This window comes from Cucumis melo, chromosome 6 (genome assembly GCF_025177605.1).
Source record: "Cucumis melo cultivar AY chromosome 6, USDA_Cmelo_AY_1.0, whole genome shotgun sequence".
NCBI lineage: Eukaryota > Viridiplantae > Streptophyta > Magnoliopsida > Cucurbitales > Cucurbitaceae > Cucumis > Cucumis melo.
Window position 1 is genome coordinate 33,370,733 of NC_066862.1, and position 23,027 is coordinate 33,393,759.

General features: G+C 32.1%; 1 protein-coding gene across 2 annotated transcripts; it reads right to left on the reverse strand.

Moving 5' to 3' along the window:
• Window positions 1–116: 116 nt before the first annotated feature.
• LOC103501590 (polyadenylate-binding protein-interacting protein 4) lies at window positions 117–9,952 on the reverse strand. Of its 2 annotated transcripts, none has more exons than XM_008465199.3 (13): window positions 9,568–9,952; window positions 9,121–9,242; window positions 8,850–9,001; window positions 7,963–8,113; window positions 7,661–7,695; window positions 7,093–7,168; window positions 6,961–6,991; window positions 6,302–6,456; window positions 4,217–4,474; window positions 3,401–3,499; window positions 3,210–3,260; window positions 893–980; window positions 117–703 (listed from the first exon to the last, which is right to left on the reverse strand). In XM_008465199.3, the coding sequence occupies exons 1-13, from the start codon at window positions 9,737–9,739 to the stop codon at window positions 531–533; spliced, it is 1,563 nt and encodes a 520-aa protein (XP_008463421.1). In that variant the 5' UTR covers window positions 9,740–9,952; the 3' UTR covers window positions 117–530. The 2 variants fall into 2 exon arrangements, with proteins under 2 accessions (XP_008463421.1, XP_008463420.1); XM_008465198.3 differs by having other exon boundaries at window positions 6,302–6,477; window positions 9,568–9,951.
• Window positions 9,953–23,027: the final 13,075 nt, after the last annotated feature.

Below are 23,027 nucleotides of genomic sequence, written 5' to 3' on the forward strand. Positions count from 1 at the left end.
TAAAATGATTTACTTGTAAATAAAATGATAGGCAGTAAAATAAAATTTAGCCATATTTATAAATTTTGTCAGAGGTACTATTAATCAAAACGGTTAACCTAATAATACACATTCAGTACGGAACGTGATCCAAGCATTGTAAAGGGCTAGGGATCACATTTATTTAAGACGGCTGTTAAAATCAAAAGAATATCCTGCCTTTTTCTATCTTTTTTTCCACGCATTTTCTGTAATTTGAAACCAATGACAATGACTCAGTTCCCTCGCAACAAATAATGCTGATCCTAGACCAAATTTAATTCAACCTATACAAAGTTCAACAAACCCCATCCACCAATCAAAGGTAAAATGTCTTGATTTGAATGGAAACAATACCTCTCCCTCCAATAATTAAAAAAAAAAAAAAAAAAAAAAAGATGAATGCTAATAATTAAAACAAATTAAGAAAAAATAACTTTCAGAGGACCAAAATTTTGCTAAATGCTTGTGATTGAGACTACATGGAGAATTAACAGGAGACACAAAACTCATTAGAACTTGGTGTTGAAGAATGCATTAGTTCCTGGGACTTGCATTGGGCGATTCAGTGGGAAGGGGGGCTGCAAAATTGGGATTTGATTTGGCACTGCGGCGAGCGATTGGTGGCCACCGGCCATAAATGGGGGAGGAACACAAAACTGCAATGCTTGTGTTGCAGCAGTTCCTGCAAAAATTGGAATTGATATATCATTTGGAGCTAGTAGCAGAATATAAGTCATTACTTTCGAAACAGATAATGTAATTGCCTTCTTACTTGTAATAAGAACAGCAATATCATAGAAACCAAAGCTTATGAGAAAAGTTGAGCAATGCAAAGGAAACATTCATCAGTAGCTAGGGAAAAGAATTTTACCTTGATGTTTCGGATATTGAGCAGGCTGTGCTGTCAACAAAGGGCAAGGTTGTACCGGGGAGACAACTGTCGTACCGTGAGCCAAGTCCTGAAATATGAGACAAAGTAAATAGGAAAGTCGGATAGAGGGGAAATGAAAATAAACAAATAAAGGGGTTGCAAAAAGAAGTCATAGAAAATTGAGGCAGAGGGAGATGCAATGCCACGAAAACAGATTAAACGATGAATTAATCTTGAGGAAAACTCAGAGAACTTCAAACATAAAGGTTTAATAACAAAAACAGAATATACATCCTTCAGAACTTACAAAACTCAAACTCTAAGTAAAGATCAATTTTAAAAGGTAAAATAATTCAAGGAAGCAAAAGAATCTGTAGAAGGATGGTGGAATCTTCCTGATCCATCCTGATTAGACGCGGAAACTACCGCTACGTGGGGCTACCTTCCCTCTTTCTGGTATAAGACGAACCCTTTTCCAATTTTTTCTTGCTAAACTCTATACTTTCCTTTTTCATCCCTTCTATCCTTCCCTCCTGACCTCTGTCTACAGAGCCCATCTCAATGCCTCAGCCTAAGACATCTCAGTGGAATGCCTCTAATGAGCTCTTTCCGGCAGCAAGTCTCGGGTATTCTATCCTCCCATACATCCTTCCGACAAGGCATGAAATAGCATAAGATAAGGCTTCGCTACCTGGACTTCTCAGCCATTCTATAAGAAAACTCAAGAGTAATAACCATCGATTCTTCCTAATCCAAGACTAGGATCTCATATTCCTTATTAACCTTGGCTACACCATCAGTCATTTCCTTTGGAACTACCCCATAACCTTCTCTTGCTTGGTCCTGAACAAGGTTCCAACCAAGCCGGAATGAAACTACCACGGACCGGTACATACACCAGGAAAGAGGAAATTTCGCTTTTTCCACATCAGAGAAGACAAAGGATTAGCCTTTTCCTATGCTCAGGCTGAAGACCAAGTCAGTCAATTCCCTCTCCTTTCAGTCGAGCTATTTCATCCCTCTCCTTTCAGTCGAGCTATTTCATCCCTCTCCTTTCAGTCGAGCTATTTCATCCCTCTCCTTTCAGTCGAGCTATTTCATCCCTCTCCGCCCCGATTTGGATATTGAGAATAATCCTTGAAACCATAGAAATTCAAATTCAATCATATCATAATGATAATAGTCGAACATTTTCATAGTCATTAATTAAACTAGCACGGACCGGTAGGCCTCTTCTTCCTTAGATCGCCCCTGCCCGAGCGCAAGGTCAGAGGAGAGTTTAGACGGCTCTTTCTTCCTTTGAATAGGGTCTCTTTCTTCAAGATCCGGAACGAGAAGTCAATCCAGAAACCTAGAATCCGCCTTTTGCCTTACATAAGTCAGAGCGCGATGAACAAGGTAAATAGCTTCAAGAGCGGCTGCTGCAACTTCTCTTTGGTTCTGCAGGCCTTACGAGGGAGAATTTCCACTGCTTTCTCTCCTCGGTCTCTACGATTGCTTGACTTAAAGAATCCTCTCTCTTTTCTTGAATCTCTGAGATTATGTCTCTAATTCACTCTAACTCTCTCTTTCTTTCGGGCCGGAACATACTTTTTTCATTGATATCCGGGCGGGTATTCCCACAAAAGGAAAGCACGGGACCCCGCTTGTCTAGCCTATGCGAAGCAAGCCTACTGGTCCTTTACAAAAAATCTCGTTGAAAGGTTCTATACATCTGCCCTTTCTCAAGGCATTTCTTTAGACAAAGACTCCGTTTTTTCCTCTTTTCGGATGGTAAATATTTCTCAGAACATGGAGTGTGAATCAAACCCATGTTTGAATTGAAATTGAGATACTGATGCAAGTTCTTCCCCTCTGAATCAGATAGATTCATATCTGAAAGAGGTTGACAATAAGTTCTTTCAAAATTGACTATTTGTCCCTCTGTTAGAGGTGTTCCAGAAATGTCTGCGATCGAGTAAATAGCTCGACGAACGAATGGATCGGATCGAATTGGAAAATGGAAAGATTTGTACAAGTTATACCTTTCGTCACCACTTTGTGGAAAATCGTTAGGTATGAATATGTTAGATACCTGTGACTCGATTGGTGAAATAGTATCTCTCTCCAAAAAAGCATGTTTTTTTTTACCGCCGCACAAAGAAAATATTTTGTTGCGAATGAACAAGATATTGAGGAATTGTCCATACGTAAAATCATAATTATTGATACGGGCCTTTTCCACATAATCCACATAAAAAGGGAATCTTTTGTTACAATAGAAGCAGAAGTGATGTGGATTATTCAAGTTTATACTTTAAACGAGTTAAATGCTTACATGGGAGAATGGCTGCATATAAACAAGTTGCCCAAAACGACCAACCATAACCTGTAACAATAGGAGAGGTGCGGGTGCAGAGGGATTAGCAAAACACATTACCAGCTGGTCATGAATATAATCTGCTAACTAAAATTGCAACCTGGAAGAAACAAAATTCAAAGGGTAAGCATAATCCTTTTTCCACTTACTGCCGAAGAATTTGGGGGCCCAAAGGTTGGACCAGCCTGGAGGGGATACTGACTAACATATCTGAGTGGCTGCGTCCTGGTTCCCACATGTCCCACCATCTGTAAGAAAGAAAAAGATAAGGTAGGAAACTTTGGCCAGCAAACTGACAGGAATGAAGTTCATCAAAGGTTGCACTGAGATATTCATAATGCAATTACCACTACCAGTTGAAGAGGATCCTACTCAAATTATTGTGTAATTGATAAACTAAAGTGCTAGTTTACTACATCGCATCTCTTGTTTACAGCTTCAGTACAATGGTTGACATCAAATTTTTTACAAGACCTCCTATCCTCACCACATTATCTTAGTCAACTAAATTTGACATCAGAATGCCAATTGCAACATTCAAGAAAAACCCTGTACACAACTCTTTTCCTATGGGTTATACTTCAAAACTGATATTCTTTTAATTCATTTGATGTAACCATGATGAAACGAACAAACACCTAGACAAAATACTGGAGGGATTAGCTAAGAACAAATGGCAGATCTCAATACTCACCAAACAATTAACATTAAATCTGTTACCCAAGATATGGTACATCTTTTAAGAACTGATCTTTTAAATAAGACCTAAAATCTCCATCCACTAGGGAAGGACCTAGATGTACTGCTGAAATGTTGGAACTTAGAATTAAGATTTTAAGCTTTAGCTTCCTTTCAATTGTGAAATTGAGAAACTATTAGAAGAGCTTATTTAGGTCCCCATAAGGCTAAATAGATAATTCGAAAAGAAAAACCGATCAAGAGAAACCTGCCCAAACAATACGTACGGGTTGGGAAAATTGAGGAACGTTGCCACCAAAACCAGCTATTGAGTTTCCATATGGGACAAACTTGGTGGGAGGCACAGGTGAACGAGGTACAAAAGGACTGAACTCCACCTCTGGTTGAGCGACAGGCACAGGTAGAACTGGTGAGTTGTTTGGAATATAAGCCACATTTGCAGCCACTGGAGCTGCAGGAGTTGCTGAGATGCTATTTGCAACTGATGGAGAGAAGAGTTTGGCTCTGGGATTGAGCTTGAACTCCTGCAAAAGTATAAAATAGAAGAATTAGTTCGTTAGTTATCGGAGATAACAATTATGCCTTGTGACCTTACAAAAGTTATCAATCTGTGATCATCCCTGTTAGTCAAACTTAACAACCATGTGTAGGACTTTATGGTTGAACAGTTTTTAAATTTAAAAAACCAGTTTATAAAAACAAAAGAAAAACCAGTTTATAAACCTTGTTCAGTTTAAGCAACTTCATAGAAAATACGTCAAGCACTCACTTAAGCATCCATTTTATAGAACAAAAGGAAGAATCAATCAAAAGTGTTTTATTAAGACTCATTTAAAAAGAGAACATACTTTTATCCACAAAAAAAAAAAGAAAAAAAAAAGAGAGAGAAAGAAAGAAAGAAAGAAAGAAAGCGTTGCCGTAAACCAAACAGTCCTTGATAAAAATTATATCATTACCTGTTGCAAGAACCTTCTACATACATGTATGTGAAAGTTATGCCTCTTTACAATGTTTTCTTATTTCATTCAAATCCTGTTCGAAGTTGCAACAGGTAAAAGATTGATGCTATCCTATCATTGCCTAGCCTTAGAGGAATTAGAAGGAACTAATTGAAATCTTTTGTGTGGCCAAACTTTTGTAGCTCAACGCCATAAGACCCATTCCATAGGAAGGCGTCTTTGGACAAGAATAGGAGTATGAGTATCTAGGTGAAGAAAATAAGTCAGAAATTCCATGGTTTTTGTTTTGTTAAATTATACAAAATGTCCCTAAACATCGAAGAATATTCAAATATGCTCCCACACTTTGAAAAGTTTCATTTTTACCCTAGAGCTTTGAAAAAATTGTTCCAAAAATGCCTTTGCAGAGTTTTTTTTCTAAATCATATGGAAAGCTAATGTGTAAAATATTAGAAAACCTACCTCAGACCTGACATTATAATTTACTCATTCAAGTAAATTAACATAACAAGTGATATATAAAAAATGATTTTGACTATATTTTTTTGAGATTACACAAATGGAAAAAGAAATCTTAATCTTCTATATTGTTGTAAACAATATCAAGTACACCTAATTTCACACATCAACTACCATGCCAATTTCTATCATTTACTTAAAACAGGAAAGATAGTTTTTGGAACAATTTCAAAGTTCAAATGTATTATTTTGGAACACATTTCAAAGTTCAAATATAAAAATGATACTTTCCAGAATTTGTAGACATAACTGAAACCTAATGCAAGGCCCAAAGTTTAGTGGGATTTTGTACAAATAACCATTTTTGTTTTTCCTATGCTTTCTATAAAAAAATTTTGCAACTATGGCTTCTTTTTTACTAGTGTTGACCGGATCCTTTTTTTATTATATCCGTGAGTATTTGAGCCAACTTACTCGCACTTCGACTCGTCTGACCCTACAACATTTGGGTGTCAAGGAAACTCATAGGAAATTAATTCCTAGGTGGCCATCATGGATTAAACCATGACCTCTTAGTTATAGAGATTATGTCTCCATTTTTACCACCAGGCCAACTCATGGTGGTTATGCTGACTAGATTGTTTTTGTAACTCCTTTGAACTTTTGTTAGCTTTTGCCTTCCAAACTTTAAAAAAATGTTCTTTGCAGGAATTTCAGCAAAGAATGCGGAAACTTGTACATATGTAACATTGATAAATTTTTACCAACCCAGGGCATAAGATCTATAACATAAATATTGAGGTCGAACAAGGTAAAATGGGTGAAGGCATATTATGACATTATCCAACTAAGAAAATGCTCAAGAGTATCCAAAAATGTCTCATTAACATACTATCTTAGGAGTGATGGTGATAAACTGATAACAGGATGTACCTTATGAGAAGGAGTGATGTCATTAGTCAACGACATAGAACTATGACAAGAGTCCATGCTACTATCCACAGACGAATGTGAAGAAGTTGAGACACCAACTGAAAATGCATTCGTAGTAGTGATAGCTGAGATGGTTCCTTCAGTGCTGGGTTTCTCTAATTTAACAAGAGAAGGATCTAATTTAACAAGAGGAGGAGCAGAATAATTAGATACTCTTGAGCAAATTTTTTTATGACACGTTATTACAATCTTTTTTTCTTCTCAGAATTTACTTTATCAGGCTGAAAGATTTACAATTCAAGTGGGCAAAAAATGATGAACATTACAAAGAAATAACCACTCTGGAGGCCATTTGAGAACTATATAGCAAAATCATAATTCAAATGAGCCTACACTAACTAGCTAATTTCAAGAGATGGCCAACTTGACCTAATCCTACAACATCATTTTGTGTGAAAAAATTATATGTATTAAAAATCGTAGGTAAGTAGAGTAAGCTGAAACAACAGCTATGATATGCTATTTGTAAAATCAATATTTCAAATAAAAAACCATCTGCAAGTATATTTAGTTTCTATATTAAGAAAACCCGTTCATACAAGCTTCAAAACCAACCAAATTAGTAGAACCATATATCACAAAGGGTACTTTGAACTCACCACTTGATAAAGAGGATTGAACTCGATCAACCTATAGAAACAAAAGTAGTCAATCTTAAATTTAGTTCACCCAAACGAATAACATCCAATTCTCAAGAAAACCTACGACCTGAATAAGCTTAATTGACATACATTGACTACTTTTTGCAAGTCAAATTCCTGACCATGATCATCCTGCTCCTTTTTCAATTGGTTATCTGAGTCCTGTCTGTCAAATAATTTAACATAAACCATAAGATAAGGAGCACATCACTGAGATAAGAGTAATTGGTTACAAAATAAATTATAAAACTAAACCAATAGATATATTAATCTCAAATAAAGTAGAGTGTTTGCCATACAACAAGTTTCCTTTTCGGCATGAAATTGCTTCTTACCAAAAATAATAATAACAATAATGTTAAGTTTCAACAACAAAAGAGTTGATGATAGTAATTAGTTACAAAAAAAAAACTGAACCAACAGATATACCAATCTCAAATAAAGTAAGAGAATCAATTGCCATACAGCATGTTCCCTTTTGGTATGAACTTAATTGTTACTAAAAGTAATAGCATAAACAACAATAACAATAAAAGAACTGATGATAGTTTATGAACCAAAACTACTTTTGATAGCCTCATCATAGGATGAGATGAGCCTAATTCTATGCTGGACAACCATAAAGAAAGAAATATATTTAGGAGAAGTTATTTCATACCTCCAATTGATTCCAGCATCGGAGACATCTTCAAGCTGCAAGGAAATTGGGGGAAAGGCGGATAAATGATGAATATGAGAATGATAAACTTCAAAACAAAGATTTAACAAGCATAAACTTAGATAACAAAATAATTCACAAAAGACAAAACAGTCAACAGTTTAGGCTTCATAAGTGAATAATACTTATCAAGTACTAACTGTAGGCATCTTTCAGGAGATTATCTTAATTAATACATGAGCCCATGCTTAAATATCCTTTTAATAAGGCCATCGCTCCTCCCTATGCAAGCATGGTATTACCTTTTTGCAATTTATCTTTTCCCTTTTCTGATGTCCATCTCCCTGGTTGTTCTCAGCATTATCTTGCAACAGTTGTCTAACATCATTTAGCTTCCCAGTTACAGTAGGCGCTGAACTACGAGCAAACCCATTTTGATCTTCGACCAGGTCACTGTTTTTACAATTAGAATCTGTTTTGGTAATCACGTTCATTTAAATAAGCATAGAAACAAAGGTAAAGTATAATTGAAATCCCCCCTCAATCTATTTAGTCCAACAATAAGTGAGATGGAAATTTGAACGTCGGACCTTTTGACCAAGGTTATAAGGTCATAACCAGTCAAGTTATGCTCAAGTTGGCAAGACCTTCTCTCATCTTGAAATATGGATTTACTATGCAAAGATATTATTGCATTCTATGTGATGGGCAGTGCTCATTATCATGTCAATAAATGATACTTTCCTGACGCTACTTGCATGTAACTGATTAAGTATTGCAATAACCTGTCTAGTTTGTATGTAAAACCAAGTAGGAGAGAACAGAATGTTCTTTCCAAGTAAAATCAAGATGAAAAGTAGTCATTTGAAGACAACATATCCCTCTCAATCACAGAGCCATTTCTTTGAGGGCAAATCCCTTAGAAATAATTTTAAATAAGAGGCCAAATCGACTATATTCCTTAACATAAATTACAACACTTTTTTTATAAGTTACTACAATCTTTACTTTCATGTTATAGGCAAGAGCGCCACTGAAAAATTTCTAAGTATCTAACAACAATGCTGCTTCATGAGTAACACCTATTACCAGTAAGATCACGTCAATGTCATTAAAAAAAGAATATGAAACTCCAAAGTTTAGACCAGATTGCTATCTATACATATACTCAGCCACAACGAGAGAATACCTTGTTTGATTAACCTGACTCCCCTCTTTGAATGACTCTGTACATGTCTTAGCTGCTGTAGTTGGATGCAACAAAGTAGGATCGTTGGCCTTGGATTCGTTATCACAACCAGCCAAACTTTTGGGAAAACTACCAGCCGGAAGTATAACCTCCTGTACATTTCAAATAACTCAATATGACCTAGATTTAAATTAAACTGAATTAAATAAAATAAAATGAAGACTACATAAAAAGAATAATAATAGTAACAACAGTGCCCTTAACTACATACCGTCGCAACAACTTGAACAAGATCACCAGAAAGAACAATAAGAGTATCGATTACAACGCCATCATCCACATTCACATTCCTTTTACCCTTTTTTGTCATCCTTGCTTTCTTCAGAACAACGCCTGTTGATGCACAGGTTGATTTCATAACTACCACCGTTTGTAATCTATAAATTCAATCAACGAGATACGTACGTCTGTCTTCCTAGAGAATACGATGGAAAAAAAAAACAAAATAGATGCCAATACTTTGATCCATCCATGTCCCAGGTCAAAATTAACGATCCAAATCATCCAAACACCAGACTACCAAACGCACACGACAAAATTAGAAAACCCCAGATGCAAAAAAAAAATACACAAATTGAGAAAAGAAGGAGCACAAACAGAAGAATTGAAGCAATTTACAGATTCAGGGGAGATTGAATAAAGAGTGAGGGAAACAAACCATATTCATTGTCGACACAGGCAGTGTGGAAGATACCGGAATAGACAGAACCATCTTTGATGTGAACTTCAACGGGAAGTCCAATGAGGCACATGGTAGCGAAGAGAAGGGCTTCGCTGAGGGTGGAAGAGGAAGTTTCATCTTCTGAAAAGTCACGGTTTCGGCAACCCATATGCCAGTTTTGTGAAAGAGAGAGAGAGAGATGGGGATCAGAATGGGAAAAGGGTGGCGGAGTTGAAGAAAGAAGAAAGGAGATCTAATGGAGAAGAAGAAGAAGAAATGGAAGAAGAAAGGTTGTTCGTTGTTGTTGTTGTTGTTGTTGTTGTTTTTGGCTGTTGCGTTACGTGCCTATGCCTATGCGTATTGCGTAAATGCTTAACCGTACTTCACTCTCCTCTCCTCCTTTTCTTTACAACCTAATTCTTATTTTTCATTTTTCTTTTTTGCAACCCCACCCCCTCATTTATTCCCTTTTTCTCAATCGGCCTAAACTATAATAAATTCCCCTTTCCTTTGGAGTTCGTTTAAAAAATGTTTCTAAAATACTTTTAAATTTTAAAAATTAATTCTATTAGTTTGGATGAGAGAATAATTAAATTTTTTTAAAAAATATATTTTTATTTTTAATCTTTTAAATTAAAAATACTTTCAATTTTTTACCAAATTTTTAATCTAAAATTAAAATTAAAATTTTAGGTGAAACACAGTATTTCACCGAATCTCACGAAATTTTAAAATTGAAAAATTCTTCTTGAACACATACTAAAAGAGTTGAATAAAAAATGTATTTAGTCCCTAACATATACTAAACCATTGAACACACAACTTTGTCAAATTGTTTAAGTCTTAAAATACTTCGGAGCTTCTATTACTTTAGTAAAATTTTATTTATTTATATTAAAGAACATTAGGGTGTATTTTTAACTTTTTTTTTTTTTAGTTTAAAAGTATTTTTTAACTTTTAAAAAGTTTATTTTAAAATAGAATTTAATAGTTTTGTTACAATGTGTAAATAGTTTTAATTTACTTGCTATATTTAAAAATGTTTGCGCATTTGACCGATTATTATTTTAGTATGTTTAAAAGAGAAATTTTTATTTTAATATTTGGTGAGATTTTGTAAATTTTTACATTTAACTTAAAATTTTTATTTCTATTCTAGTTAGGATAAAATTTAGATTCACTAAAAAGAACTTTTTAAACTTTTTCTTAGTTTAAGGGTATTTATAAACCTTAGTGGAATTTTTAAACAAAACTTTGACAATTTTTATCCAAAACTAAGTGTAAGTGTAAGAGTATTTTTGAATCAATTTTAAAATTTTAAGAGCTATTTCTTAATTTATGTGAAACTTGAGGAGCATTTTTTTATGCAAGCTACATAGTTCAGTAGCATTTTATATAATTTAACCTTCCCAATTCTCCCACACATGTTGGGGTCTTTTTCTTAACTAAATTATAAATTAATTTAATCTCATATGTTTAATTTTATGTCGAATAGGTTCCTTAATTTAAAGATAATTGCAATAGATAGCATTTATATAACTAATAATTAAATATGTAGGAACATTTTAAAAGAATTATAAATATAACAAAAATTATTGTTGATCAAGAATTATAAATATATTACTATATTATTAGTAATATAGTATATCATTGGTACATTCTAACTAATAGTTGAACCAACTCTACTCTATCAAAAGACTTATTATTGATATTTATAATCAAGCATTTAGGAACATATTGTGCTCTCTATCTAATTTGGTTAAGCACTATCAAATGTCCAAATTCAGATAGATATCTCCAATATGGACGTCTTTGGATGTTTAAGCAAATGAAGGATCTGTCTATATATTTCACATTATTGCAAAACTGATAGGAGAGTTTGGATATTCATCCCATGGTCAATCTTGGAATTTTAACGAACATGTGGCCTCCAAATGCTTTATTAGAGCTCTTTAAATAAACATACAACATTTTGTAAACTCTATGGAAAATGTCCTTTTTAAGTTGGTAATGCTTCAGCCCCACGATGCACAATCCATTTAAGTAAATGATATCCCGCAAATTAACATGGGTCATTTCAGGATGTTTTTTTTCTTATTCACAGCTTTTTATGGAATTTCTCAGGATGTTGTTCAACATAAAAGTTACTTCAACCTAAGCACACTTAAATTTAAAATTCTTTTGAGTGTGCCACTAAAAAAAGAAGGTGTTTCTTATTTACCTAAATAGTAACTTTCAAGTATTTTAAATATTTGTCCTTACTTTCATAATATTGAGATATCTCGCATTCACATTGATATCACTTCATTCATATATCCCTCGTAAACTTAAGTATTACAATTTTATTTGATTTATTGTTTAATTGTTCTTGTTGATACTTTATTTTCTCATATGTGTACATAGGAGTCGAAACTTTGGATTGGAGCAGGCTAAATGGGTTGAAAAACGATGGAAATACCCCTTAATTAAGAATGACAAAGTTGACCTAGGACATGATTGAGGACGAAGGAGGGGAAAAAGATGAGCGGATATGTTGTGGCTCTCCACAACGCCATATTTAGTGTCATGGCCTAAGAATGCAAAACAAAGGAGCATTGAAGCACTAATAAGAATTTTCTCTCGGAGCATCAGAGAGTGACTCATAACATTAGCGGCCAAGCACTACAGTGTTGTGATGCCTTAACAGTTTTTCCTCTCTAATTCAGGTTTTGTCATCCTTTAAAAGAGAGAGTTCAATTGGAGCGGCATTAAGAGCTTTTCACATAGGCAGAGATGTTATTTAGTGGTTGTTCCACAACTCAAACGTTGGGATTGAATGGAATAGATTGAGAGGACAACATGGATGCAGTGTCAACGACGGTTCGAGATCGACGAATAACTTCTTCCTTCTCTATTTTATTTCCTTCATGTATTATGTACATGTTTAGAAATCCTTGAATATTAGACCTATGTTGAAAAACAAGACTCAAATTACTCAACCCCAAAAAAACCTAAAATATAATTTGATCTCAACCCCTAAGGTAGGCTTGATAACAAATTATTTAAATAACAAAGCTACGAAACTCTCATCAATCCTGGATCTTCAAAGCACTTCACAAGCATAATAGATCAATCCTCACTTGAATGCTAATTGAATGCTTCATCCATGCATTCTATAACAAGAATACAAGAAACAAAGTGTAGAAGACTCGAAGTTCGTTTAAAAACCAATATTCTGCATTCCCAAATCATATTCTCTCCAAATGGGAAAAAAGAAGACAACACTGTACATACTAATTGAAAAGACATTTGGAAAGGTTATGGGACATTTGGAAAGGGCATAACCTTTCACCTAAATTTTCTACAACAGTCTTTCATCTACCTTATGAATATAAATACATAAAATTAAATAAGTACATAATTTATTGAAGATGTGAATAAATTTAAATTTTCATATTAACAGTGATTATGAAATGAAAAGATGTATTTTGATGCATGAATTTTTTTTTAAAAAAAGATGCATGAAAAATTGCAACTCTTATCATGACTTAAGACTTAACTCAAGAGTAATTAATTAATGCTGGTAGAAAATCTTTGACTCTAACTCATCATTGGTCTTTGTTACATAGTGATTGTCTCATCCTTGTGATTAAGTAATTGGCTTCAAGTGGGTATTTCATTTGAATTTCAACCTGAGTTTCATTTGAGCTATTCAACTTGTTGAGTTTCAATTTCATCTTGTAAGATCTCATATCTTCTTTATTGATCAACTCCTTATGACCGTATCTATTTCTTTATTATACAACATGTTTAATATATCTGCATTGAACATGAGTGGTTGAGTTTGTTTTCATCTCTAGGGATTAGAGAATTTCTTTTAGATCGTAGATTGATATAAAATAGTTTGATTGATTTTGAATTCATATAATTTATATAACATCTATGCTTCTTCAATTTGATGTTTGATTACCATTAAATTGTTGTTAGATTTTTGCTCTAAAGAAAAAAAAAAGTTTATAGACTTAAATCATTGTTTTGGAGTGAAAATGAGTTATTTATGAGAATATGATAAAAATCATTCTAGGACATTAATCAAGTGCTTAATGTTGCATTTAGATTGGTCAATTGATTGGAAGAAAATAGGATCAATATCTAAACCCCTAAGTTCTTAATTGATTGGTAAGACCTGCACCTAAGTAGAAGGGTCGTTTTGAAGAAGTATGTTGTTGAATCATTTAGCTTTAACCTCACATGATCGTGTAAGAGGATAAACTATCGTGTAAAAACTAAACGATCGTGTAAGAGGTTGAACGATCAGTAAAAGGTTGTGTGTAGAAAAAGAAATTTTAAAGAAGTCTTCAGGGTTATGTCGGTCAAAAGTGTTATAATAATTAGATTCAGTAGAGTTGGATTCCAAGTGCTTAGCTATGCAGAAACTTAAATTTGACAAGTAGAAGGTGTAAGCTAGCTCAGAATTAAGAGGTAAAAGGTGAATAGATATTATGAAATTAAAGTGTCACAATTTAGTCATGCAGAGGGTTCCATATATAAGAAGGAAAATTAGAAGTGTAAGCATATATAAGAAGGAAAATTAGAAGTGTAAGTTTATAAGTTATTCATAGAATTTTTCAAAAAACTTAGATTGTTAGAGAAAGGAAGAGTTCAAGCTAAGGGAGGAAACTTCAAGTACAGTGAGTGATTTTTCTAAAATTGTTTAATGATTTAAAAGCTTTCCTTCTAAGTTCATGTTGTTATGTAAAATTAAGTGATTTCAAAGCATGTCCTCGAGCCATTGTTTATGAATAATTTGAGTTAAATGTTTAAGTTGTTTTATGAATAGTTTTCAAAGCATGTGATTTTACTCACGTATTATTCAAGCATGGTTGTTTACTAAGAAATATTTACGGTTTATAAGGAAAAAGAGTTTGTCAAAGTATTATTATGATTAAAGGTTTGCTTTACGCAAAAAAGATTCTTAAAAGGGTTTGATGGTTGTTTACTATGGTTGGATGTTATGATTATGGAAATGAAAGAATGTTTCAAAGTTTTCAAATACATTTTAGCCTAGCCCGACTATTACATGGGACCTATTGTGCATATGTGGTTAACTTCACATTGATGGTAGGGTTGACGAACCTATCTTTAACTATGGATCATCAGAAATGTGTAAATTATTATGTCTTAAAGGAGGAGAGGAGAAAAATAACAGTGAAAACTGTATCCTATCAACTGTTCCGTTCTTAGGACGAAGAGGTTTAAATACTGTTTGTGGCTATGGATCATGTCTTACAAAATATCCATGAAATATTGCCAGTAGAAAATATTTACAAATGCTATGTTTTGAAATATTTCAATGTTAAATATTTCTTAAGCCCATGTTTATACTAAACTGATTGTGAAAACATGTTTATTAAAAATGAGGTTCATTAAATATTATTTAGAAAGCCCTTTATGTTTTTATGAAAGGTGGTGTTGAGCCTATATTTATGAAATGAAAACGAGTTTATATGTTTGCATTGTATTCCCTAAAAGGTTTTTAAAATCTATTACTCACTAAGCCATTGACTTACGGTTTAAGTTTTCCCTTCCCTAGGATTCAAGCATTGAGGCCAAGGTCGGGTTAAAAGGTAAGTGATCGAAGCTAAATTGGTCAAGGAGCCTAAGTGATCAGACATAAGAGCTAAGCGATCGTTTAAGGTTGAAAGCTGTGAAGGCACTTGTGATTTCTTTGTTAAGTTATCGTATTAAGAATGTTTGTATTATTGTGATTGTAGAAGGCATGAGTTTAAGATAATAAAGATTAAGTTGTGTTGTGTAGTTTTTCGCTCGTGATGTTATGGTTGTGTTTTTTTATCGTTTAGTGGTGTTAAAGGACTTAAGCGATTGTTCTGGCATTTTGCATTAAGCGTGTCAGGATTGCTCAAGCTTTTCGTTCCACACGACGAGATTAAAGACGTGTATAGGACGGGACATGACAGATTGTTACTCCTATTAGATTCACTTCTACTACTTTTTAAGTTCAATACAACATATCTCAATTATTGTTCCAATCTCTAATTGAAATTAAGGCAAATTTATGAGGACAATGCTAGGTCACACGATTGTTTTACTATATTATTACTCGTCGTGTACACTTACTTGTGTCACCACTACTACAAATTTGGGTTTTAACGACGTGCATCATAAAGACTTTCAACGACACAATTTTCGCGTTGTTGAAGCCACTATCAAGAAAGACTATTTACCGACACTTTGAAAAACGTGTCATTAAATATGCTTAGATGACACAATTGTGTCATTAATACCTTTACCTTGACACAATAAATATGTCACCGTTATCTATAACTCGACACCAATATATTGTCACCAATACCCTTATATTGACGCAAATCATGTGTCACCGTTATCTATACCTTGACACTAATATATTGTCATTAATACTCTTAGATTGACGTTTTAAATGTGTCAACGTTATCTATTACTCGACATGAATTTATTGTCATTAATAACCTTATATTAACGCTTTAAATATATCACCGTTATCTATACCTTGACACAAATATATTGTCATTAATACCCTTACATTGACACTTAAATGTGTCACCGTAATCTGTCACTCAACACAAATATATTGTCATTAATACTATTGCATTGACAATTTAAATGTGTCACTGTTATCTATCACTCGACACCAATATATTATCATTAATACTCTTATAACGACGACTTAAGTGTGTCACCTTTCAATATAACTCGACACTAATATATTGTCGTCGTAAATATTTCGTTACACAAAATTGTTGTCAAGAAATGTGTTTTAACAACACTGATTCTATTTAATAAAGGCTTATATGTCGATACATGTTTGGTGTCGTTATTCTTCATTTTTGTAACGCATATTTTTCTGTCATATATTTCTTCTTTTAAAAAAATTAAATACTAAATTTCAGCACCCACATATGTTTGAAAAGATATTTATATTGATAATAAAAAATATAACTTACATTATCGGTAAAGATTTTACAATAATCTAAAAGATAAATTTACTGTAATATTACATGTATGTGTGACCTAATCTAATCAAACTGACGCATAAATGAGAACTTGATCGATACCATGGTCCATGGATTATTCAACTACCTGCAAATTTGAAAAAAAATGAACCTTGACCAACATTTATTACCGAAAATGCATAAGCATAAGCATAAACATTAAGTACATGCCAAACAAAAATCACTTTCTTAATAAGCAGACCAATAAACATTTCAAAATAAGCGTCCAAAGTTCATACAACCAAGGTTTTTAATAAAAGACCCATAAGGAATGCAAATTTTTTTTAAAAAAAAAGCACCGACTACATAAGCATAGGCATAAGCATAATATATAAATGTTGCAAATGTAAGTTTCGATTCAATCTTTACAGACCAAACAATGTTCTAGTTTGCATTAAGTTGAAACTTAGTATAAATTTACCCTTAGCTCCCATCTTCCAAAGTAAATTCAAAACAACATGATTCCTATAACATATGTCTAAGCGGATTGAACAAAATAGCTTTTCAATGACTACCGTAACTGCAGAATAGTCAACACAACCAAGTATCAAGTTCCTAAATACATGTCAACATGATTCCTAAAATATATGTCTAGCCAAGCGGATCGCACAAAATAGATTTTCAATGGCTACCACTGCAGGATTACCCTCCACATAGTCTTCTTCTTTCTTGCAAGTTCGGAAGCCCTAATAAAGAATAGCAAACTACGTAAGTTATACAATTATTATTTTCATATGCAATATATTAACTCTCATTATTTGATCTCTAACAGAGTTCATGATAAATTAAGTTAACATCATTCTCAAAGTTATTCCAAGAACAAAAGTTGCAACCAATGTTACGAGAAAACAACAAACAATGTAACAAATAACAAACACTTTAAAATTTTACATATTCCAAAAATCCAAATAATATATAAAATCCAGTTGCAAAATAAGTAAGTTTCAAAACTTTTTTACCATGAGAATTGGGAAGTGTTGCTATCAAAGATCTCTTATAGTTCTTCTTCTATCAAATTCAACCTAAAAAATCGAGTAGACAATATATTGATCTAAATAATCCTTGTTTTTTCCTAGAAACCATAGCATAAGAAAACATAAGCAAATCTTTAATGGCTTAAATTGAGAAGTCCTAGTTTTTTTATCTTATCCTCTTATAGTTTTTAATTTAGTCTATCACTATTCGTAAATATTAAAATTAGATGATAATGAAACTTATATAGCATGATACTTCATAGATTGGCAGAAGTTCAAAAAAGCAAAAAAAAGTCATCTAAGTGAGGAAAAATGAATTTTAGATGACCTTTTGTATCCATATGGCAAAAACAAATGAATTTTTCAATTATAGAAATTGAAAAATAAATAAATAAATAAATAATAATAATATTTATTATTATTATTAGCAAAACAATGTGAAATATGACAAATAAAGGTTGGGAAATAATACAGTTTGGCAAATGATTTGGTAAATAATACAACAAACAAATAATATATATTTGAAATAATATAAAATAATATATTTGAAATAATATAAAATAATATATTGGAAATAATATAAAATAATATATTGGAAATAATATAAAATAATATATTGAAAATAATATAAAATAAACTCAATTGGCCTAAACCTAACAAAATTAAAAGCTCAAATGACCTAAATCTAACAAATTCAATCTGCTAAATTTGATACAACAATAAAAGCATAGTAAATCCATAACAATAAAAGCACATTAAATCCAATTGACCTAACCCTAACAAAATTAAAGTCACCTTAAAAACAAATTACATCCTTATAATTAATCACACTCTTAAAAGGGAAGGGAAAAGAAGGAAATTTTTTAAAAAAATACCTTTGAACCAATTTGACAGAATAGTTTTCCTTGCAAAAGGAAAGGGAAAGAGAGGAAATTAAAAAAAAAAAAAAAAAGTTATATAGTTTCCTTAGCTTTTTTCGACCCTTCCAATTGATCTCAAACATATCCTCCAAAAAAAAGAGAAGGTTGGGTTAGTTGAGGGAAAATAGGGAGGAGAGTGGAGAAGACAGGAGCGGAGAGAAAATTGAGTTAGTTGATGGAAAATAGAGAGGCGAGTGGAGAGGTGGAGTGGGAGAGAAAATTGGGTGAGTTGAGGGAAAATAGGGAAGAGACTGATATTCATTTTTTTTGTTTTTGTTTATGTTTTTAAAAAGAAAAAGTTAAATTCAAATTCAAATCCAACTTAAAAAAAAAAGAATAAATAAATGACGTTGTATCTACAACTTCTTGTAAGATCACCCCTTCATTGGATCAAAAAATATTTCTTGTACATAAAGATAATCAATTGAATTTCTAAACAAAATGTATCTTGCATACTAATTAAACAATCAAGATCAACTTAAAAGATTGTTTCATAGAGATTACATGGAATTAAATTCGTTCTTGAACAAAAATTAAAGATAACATGCTAAATTAGAAGAAAAATGGAAGAAACTCTCAAATAAATTGAATATACATTACCTCTTAGAAGATTACCCCTCTATTGGAATAAAGGATTGATGGAATATCTTGTTGGAATTTTTTCTCCATTGCAATAAAAGATTGCTGGAATATTTTTTAGAGAAAAAATGATATTTAAAGAGAATTTGGGTGAAAATTGGAGTTGGATTTATGAATGGATCAAATATAACTGAAAATTGATTAAGATTTACGAAAAAATGAGTTATATATAAAAAAAATATGAAAATAACCGCTTCATGGGTTTCAAACTCATAATTTCAGGGCCAGGCGAGCACTCAATTTGAAGGAAATGAGAGGATTTTCGAAAAGTTGCTATATATTTACAAGATTGCCATTGAAAATATGTGAGAAAAAATGATTTGCAGGCTATGAGATTCACGTGGCATGCGTAGATTGGCTGAAGAGTGGAGAAGGTGCGCGTGTGAAGTCTTTTGAAAATGGGGAATAAAGGAATATGGTCGGCGGGGATTCAAACTTGCGACCTTGAGGTGTTTTACGCGCTTGGAAGTATTGAATCTTTTTAGTTATTTACCAATTGGTCTATAATCTTCGATTTACCCGTTTTTGTTTATTCGGACTTCGTTTTAAGTATTTTTCATTGCATTGGGTTCGTAACAGAGTCTAGATTCTAATTCTGTATAAAATTATAAAAATAATGAATGTATGTATGATATAAGTAGAGAGAGCCTAGAATTTTGCGTTTTTGGTAGAGAGAACAAATGTTGAGAGAAAATATGCTATTGTCATATAATTTTAATTGCGTGAGAGAGGGAATTAAAATTTTTTGAAATTTGAGGTTTTTTTTATTTCGAAAATTTTTAAATGACACAAAAAATTTGATGATAATTAACGATGCTTTAAATGTGTCAAGAAAAATTAAATTGTGTCAATAAATAATTTTCAACGACACAATATCTTGATTAGTAGTGCCATTAAAACCCATTTTTCTAGTAGCCGGGGAGAAGAGAAATCAGAGCGGCCAAGATTCTTCGACGGCAGTCTCTTAGATTGGTGGGTTCGACGACAGTCCCTTAGACAATGTTTGCTTGTTCTACGGTGTGAGATTAGTGGGTTTGACGACAGTCTCTTAGATTTGGAGATGAGTTACGTCGTTTTCCGTTTTTTTGGTAGGGAGAGAGAGAAAATGTTGAACAAATTGTAAAACTCTTTTTCAATGTCGTGCGAAGAGGGAATTGGAAAATTTTGAATTTTTGGTTTTTTTATTTCAAAATTTATTTAATGACACAAAGAATTTATCGTTAACTAACGACACTTTAAATATGTCAAGAAAAATTAAATTGAGACAATAGAATTGTATCAAGAAATAGTGTGTCACTTTTATTTTCAATGACACATTTTACTCCCACTCTACCCTTTTTTTATTTTTAACGACACAATGTTTTGATTTGTAGTGTCGTTAAAACCCAAATCTGTACTAGTGGTGCACATTGCATAACTAAAGGGAGTGAACTATGCATGTCAAACACATTGAATTCATAGAGAATTAAACCACAAGAAAATAAAACCTTAAGATAAATGTAGAGTATTTTTTTTTTCTTCTATCACTTGGATTAGAGTGGAGAAATAGAGACATGTACGGGGGACATTAAAGTGATCAAGGTGATGTAAAAGGTGACATTTTATTTTGTTTTTGTTTTTTTTTTCTTTTTGCCTTACATCTAGCCTCCTAGATTCGACATTGGCAATTGGGAAGAAAATGTAGAACAAGTGATATACTAGATCTCAAATTGGAACAAAATATTTTGAAGCTATTTTTTCCATCATACAACAACAGACTGCTTCAGCCTCTAGCATAAGACACTCAAAGTACATTATGATCTTGGCGTCTCAAGGCATCCTCTAGCTGAGAGTTTCTTCTTGCACATTCTAAGATGGTTTTATCAGCAGTGAAGAAGTAGAAAAATGCAAACAAGAAATAGTGACTAAGCTCCAAGATGAACATTTTTTAGATAAAAGTCAGTGACTTTAACTAGATGAGCACTATAATGGAAAGAGTTTGTGAACCTATATAAGATTTATTAGAAGTACAAAACTTAAAATTGAGAAACTAAAAACACATTACAAAAATGGTGTGCTTTAAACTTAAAAAAAAAAAAAAAAAAACTCTAGATTTTGGGTTTGTCGCAATAATGACATAAATTTTGGACCTAAAATGAAATCTATCCTTTCTTTTAAAGTTAATATTTTAATTTTCTTCGGTAGATTTTGCTAAGTCATATTAAAGTGAAAGTACCAAAATGGATTATTTTGCACACGGTTATGATCTCTCATTTTTGTCCCCTTCACCACCCTAAATCGATTCCAAAATTCATATCCCTAGCTTTTGCTTCGATGCCACTTTCCTAATAGAAAAAAAAAAACATAAATTAGAGCAATGGAAGAATCAATTGATCCAATAAATACACATTCTAACGAAAACTCACACATCTAATGCTTCAGTCACCTATTAGATCCTTTTTTAACGATCCCAAAATTGTACACTTTTGTGAATAGTTGAATTATAAGAAAAGAATTAATTGTTTAGATTAAATTCATCGTTAGAAACTTTAAAGTAGATTGAAACCATAAAATTTATATGATCATCAGAAACTTGTGTATTTACTAGAAGCATATCTCGACTATCTATTGACATCTTCCTAATATCTTGAGGTTTTTAGTTATTTCATTTCATAAGTATTGTTATATCGCTTAAATAACTTTTGGATTGGATGAAGATTACTTTTTGCATACAATTTCAATGCAACCAATATATTTAGTTTATACATATCATTTCCCCAACGATCATGATTGTGCAACAACTAAAAAAAGTTGAACAAAAGAAGAATATATGGGAGAGGATCAACATAGAGGTTAAAGGATATTTTGATAATGTTTTATATCAATTTAACTACGTTTATATGGATGGATATCGTTAATAATAAGTAGGAAAAAAAATTGAAAAATATTATTATTAGGGTTATTTTAAAACATAATAGAAAAACGAAAGTATTTACTCTCATTTTATTATTTTACCATTTTGCTATATTCAAAATGTAACACCCAATAAATTTAAGGAACTTAGTATGGGTATTACATTAAGTGGACTTCAAAGTTAAGGAATATATTCGGTTGTTTTGTGTTGGATTAATTAAATATATATACATGGGTGTGTATATTTAATTAAAGATTTTGGAATTTGGTAGAATTTGTTATTAATTAAGACGTGAGAGCCAAGTATCCCAAGTTGTTCAAAGATTAGAACTTTCGAGGACGAAAGTTGTTAAAGGAGGGAAGATTGTAACGTCCCAAAAATTATGATAATTTATTGGGCGTTATTTTGAATCCATTTAATGAGAATTATTTGATTTATGTGGGAATTGAAATTAATTAAATATTTGTTGGATGAATATTTAATTAATTAGAGGTTTTGGCACGTGGTGTTTGTTGAGTTTTTATTAAATGGTAGGTTAAGAGAATTGGGTAAAGTTGTGGATTTTTAGTGTTGTTGAAGTTGAATTTAATTAAATAATTATGGACGTTATTTAATTAAATTGTGGGGTGAGAAGTTTGTTGGAGATTTAATAATTATATGTATATGTGGAAATATATATATAATTATTATGTTAAAGGAAAAGATAATTATATTTGTTGAAGTATAATTATTTAAGGAAAAGATAATTGTATTTTGGGGAAAGAATATTTATTAAAGGAGAAAAAGTAAAAAAATTATATTTTGGAAAAATATAATTATTTGTAAAAAGATAAATAATAATTAATTATTGTGGAAGATAATTAATCATTTTTGAGAAAGATAAATAATAATTAATTATTGTGGAAGATAATTAATTATTTTGGAGAAGATAAATAATAATTAATTATTGTGGAAGATAATTAACTATTTTGGAGAAAGATAAATAATAATTAATTATTGT